General features: G+C 37.6%; 5 protein-coding genes across 5 annotated transcripts; 4 read left to right on the top strand and 1 right to left on the bottom strand.

Moving 5' to 3' along the window:
• The first annotated feature begins 480 nt into the window (after nt 1–480).
• LOC110852562 (rho-related GTP-binding protein RhoG) lies at nt 481–3,552 on the top strand. Its single transcript, XM_022100661.2, has 4 exons — nt 481–2,383; nt 2,877–2,991; nt 3,065–3,311; nt 3,390–3,552. Exons 1-4 carry the CDS (start codon nt 2,262–2,264, stop codon nt 3,464–3,466), a joined length of 561 nt encoding a protein of 186 aa, XP_021956353.1. The 5' UTR covers nt 481–2,261; the 3' UTR covers nt 3,467–3,552.
• Nucleotides 3,553–3,908: 356 nt separating this feature from the next.
• LOC110851901 (ATP-dependent RNA helicase DBP8) lies at nt 3,909–6,079 on the top strand. The gene is made up of 7 exons (XM_022099832.2): nt 3,909–4,197; nt 4,267–4,591; nt 4,658–4,892; nt 4,960–5,219; nt 5,287–5,441; nt 5,513–5,713; nt 5,788–6,079. The coding sequence occupies exons 1-7, from the start codon at nt 4,008–4,010 to the stop codon at nt 6,030–6,032; spliced, it is 1,611 nt and encodes a 536-aa protein (XP_021955524.1). The 5' UTR covers nt 3,909–4,007; the 3' UTR covers nt 6,033–6,079.
• A 391-nt stretch (nt 6,080–6,470) lies between these two features.
• LOC110852698 lies at nt 6,471–12,085 on the top strand. Its single transcript, XM_035853737.1, has 15 exons — nt 6,471–6,581; nt 6,856–7,090; nt 7,414–7,505; nt 7,577–7,721; nt 7,820–7,858; nt 7,921–7,976; nt 8,055–8,097; nt 8,197–8,229; nt 8,310–8,417; nt 8,488–8,901; nt 8,964–9,142; nt 9,226–9,370; nt 9,441–9,497; nt 9,583–9,658; nt 9,732–12,085. The coding sequence occupies exons 1-15, from the start codon at nt 6,471–6,473 to the stop codon at nt 11,227–11,229; spliced, it is 3,231 nt and encodes a 1,076-aa protein (XP_035709630.1). The 3' UTR covers nt 11,230–12,085.
• A 7-nt stretch (nt 12,086–12,092) lies between these two features.
• On the top strand, nt 12,093–15,528 carry LOC118432868 (venom carboxylesterase-6-like). Its single transcript, XM_035853738.1, has 12 exons — nt 12,093–12,463; nt 12,876–12,935; nt 13,028–13,168; nt 13,246–13,306; nt 13,946–13,978; nt 14,043–14,154; nt 14,227–14,464; nt 14,555–14,726; nt 14,794–14,975; nt 15,054–15,198; nt 15,277–15,293; nt 15,369–15,528. The coding sequence occupies exons 1-12, from the start codon at nt 12,203–12,205 to the stop codon at nt 15,456–15,458; spliced, it is 1,512 nt and encodes a 503-aa protein (XP_035709631.1). The 5' UTR covers nt 12,093–12,202; the 3' UTR covers nt 15,459–15,528.
• On the bottom strand, nt 15,303–18,352 carry LOC118436153. Its single transcript, XM_035853568.1, has 4 exons — nt 18,247–18,352; nt 17,364–18,115; nt 15,851–17,061; nt 15,303–15,777 (listed from the first exon to the last, which is right to left on the bottom strand). The coding sequence occupies exons 1-4, from the start codon at nt 18,267–18,269 to the stop codon at nt 15,628–15,630; spliced, it is 2,136 nt and encodes a 711-aa protein (XP_035709461.1). The 5' UTR covers nt 18,270–18,352; the 3' UTR covers nt 15,303–15,627.
• Between the last annotated feature and the right edge of the window lie 834 nt (nt 18,353–19,186).

Genomic DNA, 19,186 nt, shown 5'->3' on the forward strand with positions numbered 1-19,186 from the left:
AAGTCGGTGCGTCGGAACTTCTTGGGGTGGATCGTAAAAAAATTGCTCGAATCCGGACAGAACCAGATTTTTCAGACTTTAATAGTTCAATTTTCTGCAGAAATAATGTCCCCCGCGTGTAATGAACAATTAAAACTTTGAGTCCCCTTTTAACCAGCTCGTTTTGTGGTACGCATCACGGGGGAAGGATTTGTTTTGCATGGAAATGAAGTGCACATAAAGCAAATGATGTGTACAAAATGGTTTGGTTTACTTTTGTGGTTAAACTTTCTGATAATGCATAATTATTGGTATTTAAATTTAATGGGGTGATGTAGCCTGGTGGATTTTGTGCTTTAAGGGAGTCGTCATCTTATCAACAACACACTCATTATTTTTGGCCTGGCTTCTAAATGCGTATGGTGAATGGTTGGATGGATGAACTGTACAGTTAGTTGTTCTCCTGGAAAACAGGAAACTCGAGCAGCACTAAAAATTCTGACTAAACGGTTTCAGTGTACATAGTAGAGTTGAACCTTGCCACACGAGCCATGAAATATAGATTTGTACCTATTTCCTTACAAAATTAGGGGTATTTGTTAATTTTGTAGGGTTAAGTTTTAATGGGGAACATTTTTTAGAAAAATTTCGAGCTAAATTCTCAAAATACAAGATTAATCTAAAGAATTTGGTAAGAAATAAAGGACGAAGTAATAAAACGAAGGGTTCGAGCTTAGCAAAACTTATAATTTGTGAGAGGTTTATTAATTATTACAAAATTCCCAACCATTAACTACGTACATATTTTTGATTTTATGTCAACATAGTTAATGGAATAATTAAAATTAGCAGTGAACAATGGTTCCTGTCTGACTCATCACACCATTCATGAAAAACGTGACGTAATACTTGTGTAAAAATTGTCCTCGTCAATGTCACTAATTAGCACTACGGGACGGAATACGTAGCAAGTGAATAGTGCGCAAACCGTCTCAACTCAACCCTTTCTGGAAATTTGCATACAAATAAATGGAAAATGTGTCACAGAAAAAGTCTCGGAAATTATAATTATAAATTCATGCAATTGTGGTTAGCTAAACACAATTAGTTGTCTAATTTACCCAATGACAAGTTCAAGCTGAAATCTCCATCCAACCATTAATTACTTCCCTGAACTGAACAATAATAATATTTAATAAGCACATACTTAAAATAAAAAAGTGCGATTGAGCGAGTGCATGTTTGCCCTTCGTTTCGTGTAAGAGAATCATAATAATTGTCATGTTTTCATCAGTACAATAAAAATACGTATGTATAACAAACAACGTCTCGTGCATATGCATGCAGTGAATCCTTTACTTAATAATGTGAACAGTGTTAAGAAATTCTTTGCGATAAAGCGAACTAAAAAAACATTTAATTCTCACGATTCATGGTTTGTTTTAGTTTTTCTGTTTTTACATAAACTTCAAGTTACGAACGATGCACCAACAACCATCTTCGTCCAGCCTGTAAAGAAGATAGCAAGTGACGTGAAGAAGGGGGATTGGATTTAGCAAGATTTTGCTTATTTTGCATGCATAGTTTCGCAACATCAAAGGGTTGTTGATGCTGCATGCAAGTTGTTGTGTCTGCTTACCTTCAGAAGAAGAAGAGCTAAATACTACTTACTTACTACAGCAAATACTTAATAATAATACCATCATCGTAACGTAACGTTTTAACTCTGGATTTTTTAGTCGGATTATAAAGAAGAAATCAAGTTTTCCGTGTGCACGACCGTGTTGTATGTGGTTCCCAGCCAGCTAGCGTCATCATTAAAATATGATGAGAAAAGTATACTGTACTGTATGATTTTATAATATGAGGGATACTTCTGGATTGGATTGTTCACCTTGTTCTTTGATATGAATAAGCTGGGTTGGTTGGTTTGCTGGTGGTGTGAATAATTATTATTGTTCTCCAAATTACTCACCTGACTTGAAAATATTTGGATTTAGAAAGTTTGTTGATGCATTTCGTTTCGTGGAATTGACCTGGACGGTTTTGGTTCAGAGTCCAAAATTGAAACTATTTTGTGCAACAAATACATATATCCAATACAAGAAAAGGGTTGAACTTTGCGATTCATGGAGTGAAGTGGAGTGCAATTTTGTTGAAAAACAAAAAAGATCCCAAATTGGAAAGGACCTTTTTTAGGATAGACTTAATTATTGCGTAAGAAGTCGACTTTTGAGCAATAAAGCGGAGAGATATTTTGTTTTGTTTGGAAAAAGAAGAAGATGAAGGAGTTGGATACCTTTGTAAAGATTGTGGTAATCGGGGACTCCAATGTGGGTAAAACTTGGTTCCTCTCAACGTTCGTGAACAACCACAAATTACCTGAAAAATGTGAACCTACGCTGTAAGATGATCACAACTATTTTTTTTACACGAAGCAGAAAATATATAACGTCATGTTTATGCAAGAAGGGAGGCATTATGTAATGTAACTATATATGTAAAAGAGTAGTTTAGTGGGCCCGATGTGGTTCTAGATTCGAGTATTGATGGGCAAATTGGTTGGTGCGGTTAAAAAAACGGATAGATGATTTAGAATTAATAGGAATTTTTTAAAACAGAAGTTCAATACACAAAGCAACCGGTTTTTATTTGCGTGTGTTATGTAACAATGTGATTTAGGATGTAAATAAATATGGGTAGACCTTTTAAATCGAGGATTTGGCTTTGTTTTGTTGGATGGGATCCAGTGGAAAATTTCCAATTTTAATTAATTAAGTTACAATTTTAGACGAGATGACAATACATAATATGCAAAATCTAGAAAGCTTTTACAGTTTGATGTGTGTATGTAAAATACGAAATTTTAAGTTTTTATTTTATGAATTTTTCCCTAGATTTGACAACCTATCGACACAATTTGTATTTCATGGGATTGAATACGAGCTAAGTTTGTGGGACACTTCTGGGGCTCCTGAACGGAAGAAGCTACGATGTCTTTCTTATCAAGATGTATGAAATGAAATGACATTTTGAACAAAATTAAGAAATTTACATAGAGATCATATTTTTCTCGCCTTATCAGGCCGACGTGTTTATCATGTGCTACTCAATTGATAACCGAAGTTCCTATGATAATATACGGTTCCGATGGCTGAAAGAATTACGGCGTCGGTGTCCCGGCGTGCCAAGGATTTTGGTCGGTTTAAAAAGCGACCTTCGTTCAAAACTGACTTATCCATTGTTACCAAAGGATGGCGAAATTTTACAATTCGATATCCAGGCTTCAGCCTTTTTTGAGTTTTCGATAACTACGCCAAAGAAGCATGCAGGTTGGTTGTGCTCTTATAAGTTAGCAAAATTAATTAGTAATTAGTAAATAATAATAATTAATTGGTTATTACTCGCAGATATATTCGCGGAAGCTGTAAGACTCGCATTGCTGAAGAAGGTGCATGTCCGGAGGCAGTCATGTTGTATGCAGTAGTTTTAATTAAATATACCAATAATTACTTGAAGGGGTTATGTTTTAGGATGGTAAATAAATAAATAGGTGACTGATTTATATATTTATGTTTTTGTAAAGATAATTTGTAATTAAATTGAATGTTACCTTTTTAAAGCATATTTATCGGGTGGGTGGGGTGGGATAGCTAAATAAACCAGTCAACTCTCAACTACAGTACGGTGGGGAGTAATTTAATAATTTAAAAATTAAAGTATTGTCAAAATTTGGAAATAAAAAGTTGTTCTTATCTTTCGCATGTGTTAAATATTTCTTTTAGAAATGCGTCTCATATTTTGGGAACTTTATATTTTTGACATATGTATGATTTTGGCGACCAAATTGTAAAGTTTTACTTTTAAGCCTACCTACACACCAAATTAATCAGATTCATCTCTCAATCCCCGTTCGACGTGGGAGTCACTCAAACTCTGAACTCCATGTGCAAAATTCTGCACTGCTGCATTTTTATTGGAGCAGTTATTTACTTTTTAATTGTTTAAACTAAGTTGCAATTAACAAAATGAATATTTGGAGCAGCAGTGTTACGAGTAAGAGAAAGGGGGTTGATGAGGGGCGTGGTAAGGCAACAACAGTTCCAGTGGAGGAATCTGCCATCGCTGACGATGAAGTAGGCGACGGAAAATCAAACATTACTTTTGAAACTTTAGGCCTTAGCCAACTAATTTTGGAACGAATTAAGAATCAAATTGGTAATTACAACTTATAGATAATTGTTATGTAGTATTGATTCTGATTTAAATAGGGTTTAATTGTTTTAGGACTGGTGAAACCTACAAAAGTTCAATCAGCCTGCATCCCTGCCCTGCTGAAGAATCAGAGTTGTATCGCCCAAGCCCCCACAGGAACCGGAAAGACGTTAGCCTTTGGGATTCCCATGATTCAGAAATGGGGGCGAGATCCGTACGGAGTTTTTGGACTTATTGTCACCCCCACGAGAGAATTGGCGTTGCAGATTAAGGATCAGATTTTATTTATGGGAGGAGAAAGGGCTAAAGTTTGTCTGGTGATTGGGGGTGTGGACTTTCAGGAACAAGCGATAGAGCTATTTAGCAAGCCGAGTTTTGTAGTGGCGACTCCTGGAAGGTTAGTGTTATTTGATAAATCAAATGGGGTGCATATTCTGAAAGGTTTTTTGTATATTATTTTTAGGTTGCTGGATCATCTCCAAAGTGCGGAGTCTACGTTTCGAAATACTTTTAAGAACTGCAAGTACCTCGTTTATGACGAAGCCGACAAATTACTAGATGGCCAGTTTGACGAAAATTTGACCGCGATTAGTTCTGCGTTGCCAAAGAAGAAACAAGTCATGTTGTTCAGTGCGACTATGCTGTCGCATGAGAAGATGGTCCCTGTAGTAAAGGAGTTGTCACAATCGACGGAAATGGTGAGTTTAAAGAGAAGTTGGCCTGGTTAAAAATTATTTAACTATTTAAATGAACTTGATTTGACAGCCCTTCATTTACGACTATCAAGAAGAGGATGAAGATAAGAGTAAGGAAGACAACAAGACGCCTGAAGATGGAGGTCTTGAAACTCCAGCTAAATCCTCTGAACCACTACTTTCCAAAATTCCCCTTACCCAGAAATACATCCTGTGTCCGAGAGATTTTAAAGATGGTTATTTAATGGAGTTGTTGCGTTCGATTAGAGATAAAGAGATAAAATTACCTGTTCAAGTGCGGTCCATGATTATTTTTGCGGCAACAATTCGGTGAGATGGACTAATATTTGTAAAATGATTTGAACTTTAATTTCCTAACTTTTCTTATATTTTGCAGAGAAACTCAAGTATTATCCTTGCTACTGTCAAATTTGGGATTTACCAATACCACATTACACTCACATCTCGATCAAAAAGCTAGGGCTAAAGCGTTATCAGATTTCAGATCATCTACGGTAAATACATTGGTTGCGACGGATGTGGTTAGCAGAGGTAAATCCATCATACTTTTTTATTCTCGTTGTACATATTTGAGATAAATAATAATTTACATACTTCTGCAGGCCTCGATATTAGAACAGTGGACCTCGTCATAAACTACTCCATTCCAATGCCTCCAGATTACGTTCATCGAGTTGGTCGAACAGGTCGTGCCGGTCAACCAGGGCTAACCATAATGTTTGTCATACCCACGCGCGACATTCCTTTTTTGACCAATGTGGAAAATTATATTGGGGAGAAATTAACCGAGATGAAAATTGACGGTAATTTTTTCGTCCACTGCAACCCTTTCAAGATATACCTGCATGTTTTAACTTTTTATATGCATACATTACAGAAAAGAAAGTTCTAAAAATACTGACGGACGTACAAGCAAATAGGAAAATTGCAGATTTAACAGTGACAGAAAATGATCCCTTTGAAGAACGAGCTAAAACCAACAAATTAAAGAAGGAAATAGAAGCCGCACTAGATGGGAAACCAATTATTAGCAAGAAAAAGAAAAAGCGACAATTATTGACAACTCCCACTCCTCCCCATAATCAGAGTAAATTACAAAAATTACAAAATACTGAGAAATAATACATACGTAAAGTACCTGCCAATAAACTATTTTATTATGACTCTTATATACACATACCTACTTACACATAAATTCAAATTATGCATCGCATTATGCGTAGCCAAAATAACTGTTATCAAAATTTTTAACGAGGTTTACACTATGTACACTTTTCTTCACGCTTCTTGACCTACGACTGCATAGGTATCTGCATACAGTGACTTGCAGTGGGAGTAAGCTGTAGTACTAGTAAGCAGAATTAAGTGAAATTCAGTTTAGTGTCTCTTACATTGTTGTAAATATTATCACTGTACAGTTTTGCTTTACTCGCTTTACTATTCATTTCTGTTTTAAATATTCCTATTCATTTGGAATTTTTTTTATGAAAAGTAAAACATGATTGACGAATTTCCATCATTTCTTGATCCTGATTCAATCATAATTAATATTTAAGTGCAATGGTGTGGCAGCAGGCGTTGTATTTGGTTAATTTGTTGTGCAAATTCGTCCCCTGTGATTACAACTTTCCATACCCGGATACCTCGCTCAGTGAACCACAAGCATTTAAGGTAATCCGGAACAACTTTCTCGTATTATGCATGTGTTGTTTTACCCGGCATGGCGTGGGTGAAATTTTGAAATGGGTGTGGTGGGCACAAGTGTGGCCAGGGCATCAAAACTTGGGGGTTAGGATACCATAACATGTTCAAAAGGCATCGGAATCTGAGAGGGACAAGTAGGGAAGCTCTGCTCCTTAAGGAAATCGCCTTGTTGAGACGGACCCCCGCCCGCTTATCATTCACAGTCTTATCGCATCTTATATTTATATTGATTTTCTTAAAGGATTTGATCACCATCGGTTTTGACGAGAAGGACAAGAACAATCCAGGCACGTTGCGGATCGGTGGGGGAGATGGGAACGGATGGGGGTGGAATCCACAAGGTCACATTGATGAAATCGACTACACGGAGAATGATCCTCTTGTCGCAATCACGAAAACGGGGAAATTGCGGGGGTACTGGATGCAGGTTGTGGGAGGGAGGAAGATACGTGCTTTCGAAGGGATACCTTACGCAGGTGCATTTTAAGTATAAAAATTTGATATATGATGATTTGCATGGTCATATCGCTAAGGCAAATTACCTTTCGTGATTGGTGATAACATGAGCAAGTGTACTGATGATGCACCATCCCCAGCTCCAAAAAGAGTGACGCGATTTTTGTCGCCAGAAAACTTTCGAATGTTATTCTGCACCCAGTGCAAGGCCATAACCTGATCCTTTAATCCTAAATTTCCTGGAACTACATCATCTTCTGTGTGTAGGAATCCTACATTTCATGTGCATTCATTTAAAGACATGTATATATATTAAGCGAGACAAATTTGGACAATATCTGAGTATTGATATGTACATGCCGATGCCGAAACAAAGGGATTAATGCGATCAATTATTATTACGCAGAGCCACCCATTGGCTACTTCCGCTTTTCGGTGAGTGAGCACGCACCTACGCATGAATACAGATTAAAATTAGTTAATGTTTTATGTTGCGTGGTATTTAGGAACCTAGCCCAAAAATTCCATGGTCTGGACTTCTCTGGGCGAATAAAAAGGGTCCAAAATGTCTCCAGTTTTCACAAATAGAGCTAAAACGCATAGTCGGTAGTGAGGACTGTCTTTGTCTTAATATCTACTCCCCGCAGGTACGTGCGACGCTATTGGTCATGAAATGATGCTGGACGTCTTACTATGTATTTGCAATGTTCTGATTGGATAGGTCCAAAGTGGTGTATTGGCGAAAAAAGAAAAGGAAAAATTTCCAGTCATTGTATTTATTCATGGAGGTACGTTGTAAAACTTTTGCCAGTCTTTGGTCAAAAATATTAAGTCTGATTTTTGTGCAAAGGTGGTTTCCAAATTGGTGGCGCAAATGATTACGGACCGTCATACCTTCTACAACAGGTACTTTGTATATAATCTTTATAAATAAACGATTAAAGTTTAAAAATTCAAAATAAAATGTACTTGACCAATTAATAGGATATTATTCTGGTTACTTTTAATTATCGAGTTGGGGTTTTTGGTAACGTTTTCAATATTTAATTACTTACTAATCTTACTATTAAATAGACTATGGAATATATCTGTTAAAATTACGTATTTGACCATTTATTATTTTCAGGATTTATGAGTACCGGCGACAAAGCTAGTCCAGGTATGGATTTTTTTTATTTTTGACTTCCCTGATTTTAACAAATTAATCATATTTTGAGAAAAATTTATATATTTTTGTAGGAAACTATGGACTAAAAGATCAAGCAATGGCGATCCAGTGGGTGTATGAAAATATTGAGCATTTTAATGGCGATCATTTGCGAATCACGTTAGTTGGACAGGAAGCTGGTACAAATATATAAAATTTGCAAATCCTTAAAAAAGACACTGCATGGTATATCTCCGTGTAAATTATTAGGAGGAGCAAGCGTCCATCTGCAAATGTTATCGCTTAGAGCAAGACCATTTTTCCAAGCTGGAATTTCCATGTCAGGGACAGCCTTTAATCCGTGGGTATTTTGTAGTAAAGACGCAGCTCGTGATCTTACAAAGTACTACGCGAAAAAATTGCATTGTCCAGTGCACTCTTCTGATGCCATTGTTTCCTGTTTGAGACGAGCTGATGCTGCCGAACTGGCGAAGGCACAGATTCCGCTTTTGGACGATCTTCCCATCCCGATTTACTTGTTTCGGGCTGTCCTTGAAGATAATGACCAGAAAGAGGTTCCCTTCATGACTGAAACTCCGGAACAAATATACAGAAAAAATTTGGCCGCACCGATACCTTGGATTGCTGGGTTTACAGAGGACGAGGGACTCACTTTTTTACTACGTAAGCAAATTAGATGCTTTTTTATTGAGAAACATATTTAATAAGCTCGTTCTTTATTTTAGCATCCGTTTTCCGTGGAACTATAAAACAATTGAGGTCACATTGGAACATTTTAGCTCCTGATTTCCTGGATTATCAGAATTTGAAGAATGTAGATCAAGACGACGTTACGAAAAAGATTAACTGGCTTTACTTCAAGCAGAAAACGCCACTCACTGCAACAATCAAGACGTTTAGCGATGTAAGACATTTTGGTGAATTTGTTGATTGATAAGATTACATAGATTGATAAGAGTTTTAACTTTGTTAAACATTGTTGAGTAGGCTGTGTCGCTGAGGTTTACAGTGGCTGGTGTCCACAAAGCGTTACAAGCACATTCCACTCTTGCTCCTACGTATGGCTACATGTTTTCGTATAATGGGAAGTATAATTTGGCTACGCTTGCAGGAATTAAACCACAGGAATGGGGTAAATCGTGATAAGCTTGTAAATACTACTTGGGGGATGTTAATTAAGTGAGATATTTATTAATTTATAGGCGTCGGCCAAGGGGAAGATTTATTTTACGTCCTGAACAGCACCCATTTGTATCAAGGTAGGCAAAAGCATTCAACCACAATTTTTCGATGTATAACATTTTTTGATGTATGACATACTCGCTTTATTTTGATAACTTTTAGGATTTCAAAAAACCGATCATGAAATGATTCTTGCAAAAATTATGGTGAACTTGTTTGGAAATTTTGCATCGAAAAGGTGAACATTTTTCGGATATTATTTTGCTCATTTTTTTGTTATTTGCAATTTGTAAAACTTGATTTCTTATTAGATATCCAACATTTACTCTTGAAAATCGAGAAGATTTCCAAATTTGGCATCCCATCACGGATCCTCGAAACATGTCATTTTTGTTAATTCACAAAAAGATCAAAATGATTCCAGAGCCATATTTGAAACAATCCGTGTACTGGGAGAGCATTGGACTTCCGGATACAACGCCGTACATAAATACTACCGAACACTATCGGGATTATCATTTCATTACGGCCACACCTCAGCCTCCTCCCCCACGAATTTTTTATTCAGTTTCCAACCCAGATATTTTTGATTTGAGGGGAAATCTTAGCCTACGCGAGGCGAAGGCAGAGCCCCCAGAAGATGTCAAGCTTGTGGAGGATGAAGGAGATAATTCTTTAAATTCGAAAGAGGTTCAAGACTCAGAACCAGATTTTAAATTCAATTATAACGACGTTTTTGATGGGATAACGTCGACGAGGGCTATTTCTACAACAAGTACCACACCAAGTACAACAACTACGACTACTACTACGACGACTACTTCTGCTACAACTACCGAGATCCCACCACCTTTTGACGAAAATATGGTATTTCTTCCTCCCTGGAATCCATACGGTATTAAAATTACTCCCTCGACAATGACAACTACCACAGAAGAACCACATACCACTCCAATTACTACAACTCCTAGTAGTACGACAGATCCAAGCATTTCTACAAGCACTACAACTACCGAAAACCCACTAACTGTAACTACTACAACAAGCATCTCTCCATTTCAATTTGAAATAGACGCTCCGCTCCTACATGTTCCAACAGACGATTCCCTTCCAACTCAAGAAGTGATCAATGAAAGTGGCAATGATGCCACCACCACTACAACAATATCGCCAGAAATATATTTAGACTTGTACAAATTTGAGAACGAGCTATTGAACGACATGATCAACAAGTACCCTGTTTTTCCATCTATTCCACCACTTCCCCATTCTTCGCTGCCAAATAGCTTTGATTTACTGGAAAGTGTTGATGTTACGGACAACTCACGTGAAAAGGAAACTGAAAAACCAAGCTCAGAGGAAGTTATCAATCCAGTCAAATCTGGTGATGAAGCTGTGCACCCCTTAAATCCTGATGTCGACCCCAGTACTCCAACTCCACCAACTACTTTACATGAGAATACTTCTACCGTTAATACCACTACTCTACCGCTACCAGCAACAACAACCACGACCTCACCGGAAAATATTCGTCACCCTGACAAAGCATTGGACGATGACAACATGGACTTGGACAAGTTCGCTCTGGAATTTAAGCAGGATCCGTACCCAACCGATGACACGTCTTCCGAAGAAGCAGAAAAGGACAAAAATATTATTGTCAGATCGACATCTTCGACCCCAAGAGATTACAATTATCATAATCATCATGACGAACGGTCGAGATACTCGTCAACTTACAGGATGCCACATTCTCCACACATATCCAATGAAATATCGGACCATGAACAGTATAATATTATGAGATGAGTCGATCAAATAATTTAGTTAATTTTACAACTTTATTTTAGAAAGTAGATATATTTCAAATTAAATCAAGTTAAAATAGATAAAATTATTAGGTTTGTACAGTCAAATGTATAAATTAGGCCAGAATTGTGTCATTTATACTAAAGTTGAGCAGAATATGTCCTGTGCGGGTGGAGCCTAATAGTGAAAAACCATTCATTTCTCCTCTCTCCAACCAACTCTCTTGTCCTGAGGCCTACGGTTTTTCACCATTAGGCTCCATCCGCACAGTACATATCCTGCTCAACTTTAGTATAGTGACCATTAACTGTGAGAATAATTGTCCACAATGCAACCACTTTTTGCGGTGGGCTGAGAACTAATTTGGTACAATAATGGTGGTGGGTATTGGTCAGTCGGTGTTGGTCATTATTCTTTTTTGTTGCGGTATTATTGCATACGTGAGATTTTGTTTTTCTTCACTAGGACTTGTTACATGTATTTCAGTTAAATTTTCAGCTTTGGGATACCTATCGCAGTCAATAATTTGTAATGATCATTAATTTTATGCAACAAAGTATGAAAAACGGTACCTTAATTTTATGCATTTTTGCTTCTGCACAACCACCAAACTGATTGAATTATGACATTCAACAAAATCGTCATCCTGTGCGTTTACGCGTAAAATTAAAGATTTTTTGCGACAAAACCGCAGATCTTATTTCTCTTTTTGTATTACTAATCCTAAGAGCTTTGTCCCAGTTGATTGGTGAAAATAAATAAATGAACTAAAATTGTTTATGAAGCGTGAAATTAAGTGGATCAAATTAACAACTAAAGCTCTTTCTTTACGCAACATGCATCCAGTACGGATTCTCTAGGCAAAGCTGTTGATCTCATGAAATAAAGTTTTGGACATTTTTCACAATTTCTGAAAATTACAATTTATTAATATGAACAAAGTTTCTTAAAAAGTATTTCAAAATAATAATAAATGGTTCTCGCAACCTCTGCCGTGTTTTTGGTCCAACTTTTGTGCGTTCTAGTGCCATGCAATCCTCGCTATCCAATTCCAGACTTGTCACAAGATGAGGACAAAGTGAATGATCGTTTCGCTGGCATTGCGGGGTCAAATTTTCTAAAGAGGTTGTGGCATAGTCATTCCGACGAAGGTCACCATGCCCTTCCACCTCTGGTTAAAACTGAGGGGGGAGTGGTGGAGGGCTACGTTATGAAAGTGGTGGGTGGTCGAGAGGTAATTATTATGAATTTATAACTGATTGATTAAAGAAGAGACTCCAACGTAGGACTCGATGATTCATCATAAAAATCGTCAAAATAAATACATATTTTGAATTATTTCTCGGCTCTGGGAATTTAGTTTAAAATTCTGGACTACAAATTTGCAGAGCATGTCATTAATTAATAGAATTGCGGTGAGTTTTTAACCCAGTTTCGATAAATGTCAATTTTTCTCAAAGTACTCTACACCTTCAAAAACTGCTAAAATCTGGAGTGTACTTCTTTATTTCTTAATTGGCAACAACCTCCTACAAATTTATCGTCCAGAATTTAAAATAAATTTCCAGAGCCGAGAAATGATTAAAAATGTGCTGATTTTGATGATGAATCATTGAGTCTTACATTACATAAGTGACACTTTGAAGGTGTATGCATTTGAGGGGTTGCCATATGGAGAACCTCCCACGGGAAATTTGCGCTTTAGGGTGAGTACGTACATATTTTCAACAAATTGTTACATATAATAATAGTAGAGTAAAATAATAATTGGCCGAAATAATTAACAATATTTTTTCAGTCCCCAGTGCCAAAAAGTCCTTGGAATGGGATCCTCAAAGCTGTTTCCCCTGGGCGACCATGTCTTCAATATAACGTTCCGAAAGGTTTCCGCGTTCTCGGAGGGGAGGATTGTCTGTTCCTGAACGTCTACTCCCCGCAGGTCATTATTTTTCAACTTTGACTGTAACTATTGTTATTTGTGAATAGAATTTAATGATTTTTGATGAAATTGTTCAGATGCCTTCTCCAGTTGGCCTCGATGCTAAAAAATTACCAGTTATTGTATTTCTTCACGGTGGTATGCATTCAGTTGACGAAATTAATGTAAATTGGGTGATATTAAGAGTCTGGTTTGATTAATTAGGAGGATTTTTCTTCGGGTCGAGTGGATTTTATGGTCCATCCTACTTGTTGCAAAAAGATGACAATAAAAATGATGTCATCTTATGCATTTTGCAATACAGGTAAATATTTATAAATGCTTACAACCATTTGTATTTTAAATTTCGTAGGACTCATGACTTATCGTCCAAATCGACACATTTTTATTAATCTCTCGGTTCTGAGAATTTATTTAAAAATTCTGGACGAAAAATTTGTAGAGTAGGTCATTGCCAATTTAAATAAAATAATTTGACAATTTTTGAAGGAGGAGATCTCAAGTTTAAGAAGCCTTCATAAAAATTGGAACTGTTCGAACCTTAATTTAAAAATCTCACCTTCTATTAATCAACTTACTGAACAAATTTGTCAGACCAGAATTTTAGTCTGTAAGTGATAGAAAGCTATCTTCAGTTCAGATTATATTTATTTTATTCTGATTTTCTAGGTTGGGCGTTTTGGGTGAGCAATTTGCGATTTTCAATTCGTCCAATTCTTATAGAGTGTTTTCCATAATTGAATTTTATCTGTTTTTCTGAAATATAAATAAATTAAGGTTTCCTGAGTTCAGGAGATGCAGCAAGTCCAGGTAAAAAATATGGCGTAACAAACTAATTGAAATCTTAAACAATGTGGATCGTATTTATTTTTAGGCAACTGGGGTCTCAAGGATCAAGCTCTAGCGTTGGAATGGATTTCCAAAAACATTGAATCTTTTGGTGGGGACAAACATCGTATCACAATTATGGGACAATCTGCAGGAAGGTGCAGAAATACAGAAATACTTATGCAAATCAGGAAATTAAACAATTATCTTAAATTGCTAACTTATTACAGCGCACTCGTTCACTTTCACCTGTTATCTCGACGCTCTCGACCCTTCTTCCACGCCGCGATATCAATGAGTGGGACCGCCTTCAATTATTGGGCCCTTCACAGCACGCATCAGGCGAGGAATTATAGCCAAACTTTGGCAAAATTAGTGGGGTGCCCCTCATTTGATTCGGAAGAAATGGTGGAATGCTTGCGATACACGAATTCAGCCTTGTTGGTGACACAGACCCAGTTCTTCTTGGTATAAATCTATATAATTTGGTCGAATATTCTGTATGCAAATAAAATTGATAAGGTCATCAATTTGACCCTCACACAATTCGGTTGATAGGACGATTGGCCTTATCCATCCAACGCGTGGCGACCCTGTATTGAACCCTTGGAAGGAAATTTGGACCCGTTCCTGACAGAAAGTCCACTTGCCCTGTATTCCAGAGGAGATGTGGCGAAAGTTCCCTGGATTGTGACAATAGTTTCGGGAGAAGGATACCAATTTTTGTTATGTAATGAAATATATAATCATGAATTACTTAATCATGAATTATTGACGATTATGCGCCTTTTCTGCAGATCCGTATATAACTTTCCAGATGAAAACTTTAAGAAAAAACTGGGAAAGACTTGCTCACGATTTGGCTGACGTCGACACGTTTCAAGATTCTCTGGACTTGAAAAAGATCACGAAAAAGTTGACACGATTTTATTTTAGAAATGTACCCCCGGAAAAGTCTCCCGTGCATAATTTTGCTAATGTATGTAAATATGACGCAAAACGGTCAGATTTTAAAATCGTGATTAGATGATAACTATTTTGCATTGTCTTTTTACAGATTATCACGGACAGATTCTTTCTTAGTGGAATTTATAAATCGATCCAAGCTCATGTACAAATTGCTCCGACTTATTCGTACATTTTTGATGTGAATGGGCAGTACAATATTATTGAAAATTTTGGATATTCGAGAAATGAATGGGGTATGAACCTTATTCATAAATTGTGACACTTGATTTTGGAATTTCTTATTATTAAGAAATGTGCTAAATATCTTTCAGGTGTGGGCCACGCTGAGGTGTTCGATTGAAAGAACAATTTTATATTTATTTCGTACAAAAATACAAATTACTTACATTAATTTTATATTTAGGATTTGTTCTACGTGTTTAATAGCTCGTTGACATATCACGGATTTAATAGAGAGGGTAATTTTATTTTATATATGCACCAAAATTTGTAACTTTGATACGTATTCATAAATATATATTTTAGACCCTGAATTTCAAGTTAGTCAATTTTTGGTCAACGTGTTTACAAACTTTGCTGCCAAAAGGTAACAAAATAATTTTAACTGTCACTCCAACGAGGTCATTATTGACCTATCGACTTATCGTTTAGACAACCACTCTTCACTCGATCGGACGGGAATGCCATCCAGCTTTGGCACCCACACGAGAGCCCCACGCAATTAAACTTCCTGAAAATTGAAATGGACACTGCTTACATGGTGTCGGATCCTTTCCGGAAAAGAGTCCGATTTTGGGAGAGGATCCGCATCCCTGACACGCCCACCGAAACAGACATACTATTTGTTCACAATGAGGCAGCAAAATAATAAATTACTCAACATACCCTGCATTTCAAGCACTTGGCGTCATTATTCCTGCTAAAAATCGTCCTCTTAAACTTGCACTTGACCACGTTAACCGTTCCCATCGAACTATTAATACTCGAACCACCACCACTCTGTCCATGCTCGAGAACTTCGAGCCTGTCCCCACTCACCGAGTTGAGAACATGCCCCCACCCGTAAACCCGCAAAACCTTCTTGCACACCACATTCTCCAGCTTGTGACCAAACCCGTTAATGAGGATGTAATGACACACGACATTCCTCAGTATAAAGTAATTAGCCTTTGTACTAAAACAGCTGAACCCCCACTCGGAGAAAGGTCGTTTAGAAATGTGGCACGTTAAACCGTCAACTTCGTTCTGATTTCCGGTTCCGTGACGAACCCCGGAGTAGCCCATGTCCAAATTGGTCGACTTTGCGGTGACGACTATGGCACTAAATTGGTTTTGGCTGCCGTGAATATTCACTCCGGCATAGCCCGATGCGCAGGACAGATTTTTGACCCGGTTACAATTTCCATGGATGGATAAGCCGTTCCACGTGGCAGATTTTATGACCAGATTCGTCACGCTGTTATTGGCTCCGTGTATCGTGACGGCGTTCTGGCTGTCTTTAATTTCCAGGTTTTTAACCGAGTTGGAATCTCCGGTGACAGAAAGACCCCAGTGAACTTGCGTCGAGTCGATGGAAATGTCCCGAATTAGGCAGGAATTTCCGATCACTTGTAAAACGGCGAGGGTGGAGCTGGTCAAATTGTGGGACTCGTTCCGGATTAGCACGTTCCCAGACTCGACCCCTTTTAAAACAATGTTGTTCTTCTCTCGAAGGATAAAAGTTCCGCTGTAGACACCGCTGTGGATCAGGATGTGATCCCCGTCGTGACAATGGGCAAAACATTGAGCTAATTGAGAGGCACTGGAGACATTTAAGAAATCAGAAGTGGGCATGAAAACATCTTCAATTGAGGAGAATCGATCACTCGTCTTTTTTCGGGTGAGACGAATCACTACCTGTTTTGCATTCGGGATGAGGCAATGTTCCAAAATTAGGTCGGTTTCATTGTCGTTGACGATCTTGTCGAAAAGTGTGTTCCTCTCGGAGTGTGGGACGAGTTGGAGGACTTCGAGGAGAACGAGGCCCAGAGCGTAGAGATCGGCAGGTTCGGCGTAGGTGTGAGAATTCATTTCTGGAGCGCGATAAGCCATAGTTCCTGAATAAATTAGGGAGAAATTATTAAGTATTTTGAGATGAAAGGTGCAGTGTTTCGTTTCTTGCGGGTTTGCTACGTTTTTTCCACTGAAAAGCAAGAAACGCAAGAAATACGAGGTGCAAGAAACTGCAAAAAAATGCACAAAAACATGCACCGTATGAACTAAAGTGACCGGAAGTAGTTTCTTGCGCCTTGAATTTCTTGCAGGTCAAAATACCTCCAAGAAACCACTTTCTTCCCGTTATTTCTTGCCAGTGGTTCCTTGCACCCGAAACACTCCTGAAACCTGCCGTTTTTCTCACCTTGATTTATCGTCAGTATCCCCGTACAACTTTGTTCCGTATGTATCTGCCTTGATAACCCGAAATCTCCAATTTTAACCGGAAGAATATACCCAATTCCAGAAAACATGACATTTTCCGGCTTAAAATCTCTATGAATGATTTTATTCCGATGTAAAAACTTCATCCCGTCCAATAATCCTTGCACAATGGCGGCCTGCACAGTTAAGAACGATTTATCCCACAGTTTACCCTCAACTCGTTTCTTATCAGGATGACACTGACATTTCAACCAGTCTCGCAAAGTTTCTCCGCACAACTCCATTTTTAAGCAGAACGCACGAACTTGTCCGAATTCATGGACACGATCCAAATAGTAGGCTCGCATCATGAGGTATTGCCTCTCATCTTCGATTGTGGGGGAGGACACGTTACTGAAAATGTCGACTAGTTCCCCTGGACTGAAACACTTTTGGATGAGGTGCTGAGCGGAAACGATGTGCGGGTGGGTCTTGCCTTTGAGGAGTTCGTATTCACGGGAAATTCTGACCTCTTCCTTGTCAAGGTCGTGGTCGCGGTCGTCATCTTCCTCGTCGTCGGCATTGTTTTCGAGAAAAATTATTTTCACGGCGGAACATTGTTGTAATTGTAAATCTGATTTTGTTTGTGTGCTGGTGTCGTCAACGGCTTTAAAAACGAGACCAAAACTTCCAAAGCCGAGACAAGTTTGGAGAATCGTGGAGTCGAACCAGCTCATTTTGTGACGAAATTTCCTGAATTATTAGTATTAATTTATTTAGATTTAGATTTTGTGCGCACATTCAGCCAGGTGCATTTATATAGATTCGATAGAGTACATATTAGTATAGACAACTTTGTTTTTAAAGAGTTATAATAATCTTACTTGCCGTATAACCTTTTTTTCATTCGGTTTGGATTTTCCTTAGGAGGACAAAAAAGTTTATGTGCCCTGCCTGCCTAACTTTTAAGATTTGACTTGCTAATTCGCAGTGTAAATAGAGAGAATACAAATGAGCATAAATAACTGTCCGATTCCTGTATGAATTTTAGCTTGAGTAGATAATATGGTAAACATATGTATGTATTTGTATAGATAAGATACGAGTCAGTCAATTCCGTTGTACTGCGAAAGCATCAAAATTTCAGAGAGCCATTGAACTGCATGGCACGCATGCCTTGGGAATTATTATCTTAATTGTGTGTGCACAAGACAAGAATTTAAATTTACAAATTGATTAAGGCGACAAAAACTAGATGCAAAAATATTTTAAGAGATTGAAGCTTATGCATACATGAAAATATTTTGATTCCTAGTAAAAATTTATTCTTCCAGGGATTATGCAGATTATAATTTAGCAATTGTTAGTAACTAAATATTGTTTGTGTGGGTGTAACTCGGAAACCCCCTGCGACGTGACTTCATAAATCGAAAAAAACCCACAAATCTCATCTTCATGTAAATATGCAATATTCATTCATTATCTCCTAAATATTTAAGCCAACAAAAACAAAATATGTAAAATCATGCTGGAGAAAAATCCCCAAAAAAACGTTATCATCTATGAAACATTATGTCACAGATGGGATAGAATTTTTTGAACAGAGGACCCAATCCATTCCACTTCCGGTGCTGTTGTGGAAAAGAAGAATACATACATATGTACATACACATAGTATAATAAATATGTAATAACGTACAGATTTTTATAATAAAAATCCGGCCACATGCAGTTCTTAAATGAGTCTCTCTTTATAGGTTTTGGTTCTCTGTCACCAACTGGGATTTGATACGTTGCAGTAATGAATCAAACGCTAGTACAATA

The sequence above is a fragment of the Folsomia candida genome, unplaced genomic scaffold (assembly GCF_002217175.1).
Source record: "Folsomia candida strain VU population unplaced genomic scaffold, ASM221717v1 Fcan01_Sc007, whole genome shotgun sequence".
Classification (NCBI taxonomy): domain Eukaryota; kingdom Metazoa; phylum Arthropoda; class Collembola; order Entomobryomorpha; family Isotomidae; genus Folsomia; species Folsomia candida.

Bases quoted from the DNA above. Each gene is read 5' to 3' on its own strand.
- LOC110852698 (XM_035853737.1), top strand. From the start codon at position 6,471: ATGGTGTGGCAGCAGGCGTTGTATTTGGTTAATTTGTTGTGCAAATTC. The intron at 9,371-9,440 runs GTAAATCGTGAT...ATTAATTTATAG, and splicing joins AATTAAACCACAGGAATGGG to GCGTCGGCCAAGGGGAAGAT. The intron at 9,498-9,582 runs GTAGGCAAAAGC...GATAACTTTTAG, and splicing joins CAGCACCCATTTGTATCAAG to GATTTCAAAAAACCGATCAT.
- LOC110852562 (XM_022100661.2), top strand. From the start codon at position 2,262: ATGAAGGAGTTGGATACCTTTGTAAAGATTGTGGTAATCGGGGACTCC. The intron at 2,992-3,064 runs GTATGAAATGAA...TCGCCTTATCAG, and splicing joins GATGTCTTTCTTATCAAGAT to GCCGACGTGTTTATCATGTG. The intron at 3,312-3,389 runs GTTGGTTGTGCT...TATTACTCGCAG, and splicing joins TACGCCAAAGAAGCATGCAG to ATATATTCGCGGAAGCTGTA.
- LOC110851901 (XM_022099832.2), top strand. From the start codon at position 4,008: ATGAATATTTGGAGCAGCAGTGTTACGAGTAAGAGAAAGGGGGTTGAT. The intron at 5,442-5,512 runs GTAAATCCATCA...ATACTTCTGCAG, and splicing joins GACGGATGTGGTTAGCAGAG to GCCTCGATATTAGAACAGTG. The intron at 5,714-5,787 runs GTAATTTTTTCG...CATACATTACAG, and splicing joins AACCGAGATGAAAATTGACG to AAAAGAAAGTTCTAAAAATA.
- LOC118432868 (XM_035853738.1), top strand. From the start codon at position 12,203: ATGGTTCTCGCAACCTCTGCCGTGTTTTTGGTCCAACTTTTGTGCGTT. The intron at 13,169-13,245 runs GTCATTATTTTT...GAAATTGTTCAG, and splicing joins TGAACGTCTACTCCCCGCAG to ATGCCTTCTCCAGTTGGCCT. The intron at 13,979-14,042 runs GTAAAAAATATG...ATTTATTTTTAG, and splicing joins AGGAGATGCAGCAAGTCCAG to GCAACTGGGGTCTCAAGGAT.
- LOC118436153 (XM_035853568.1), bottom strand. From the start codon at position 18,269: ATGAAAAAAAGGTTATACGGCAA. The intron at 18,116-18,246 runs GTAAGATTATTA...CTAATAATTCAG, and splicing joins AAAAAAAGGTTATACGGCAA to GAAATTTCGTCACAAAATGA. The intron at 15,778-15,850 runs GTATGTTGAGTA...TGGGCGTGTCAG, and splicing joins CCAAGTGCTTGAAATGCAGG to GGATGCGGATCCTCTCCCAA.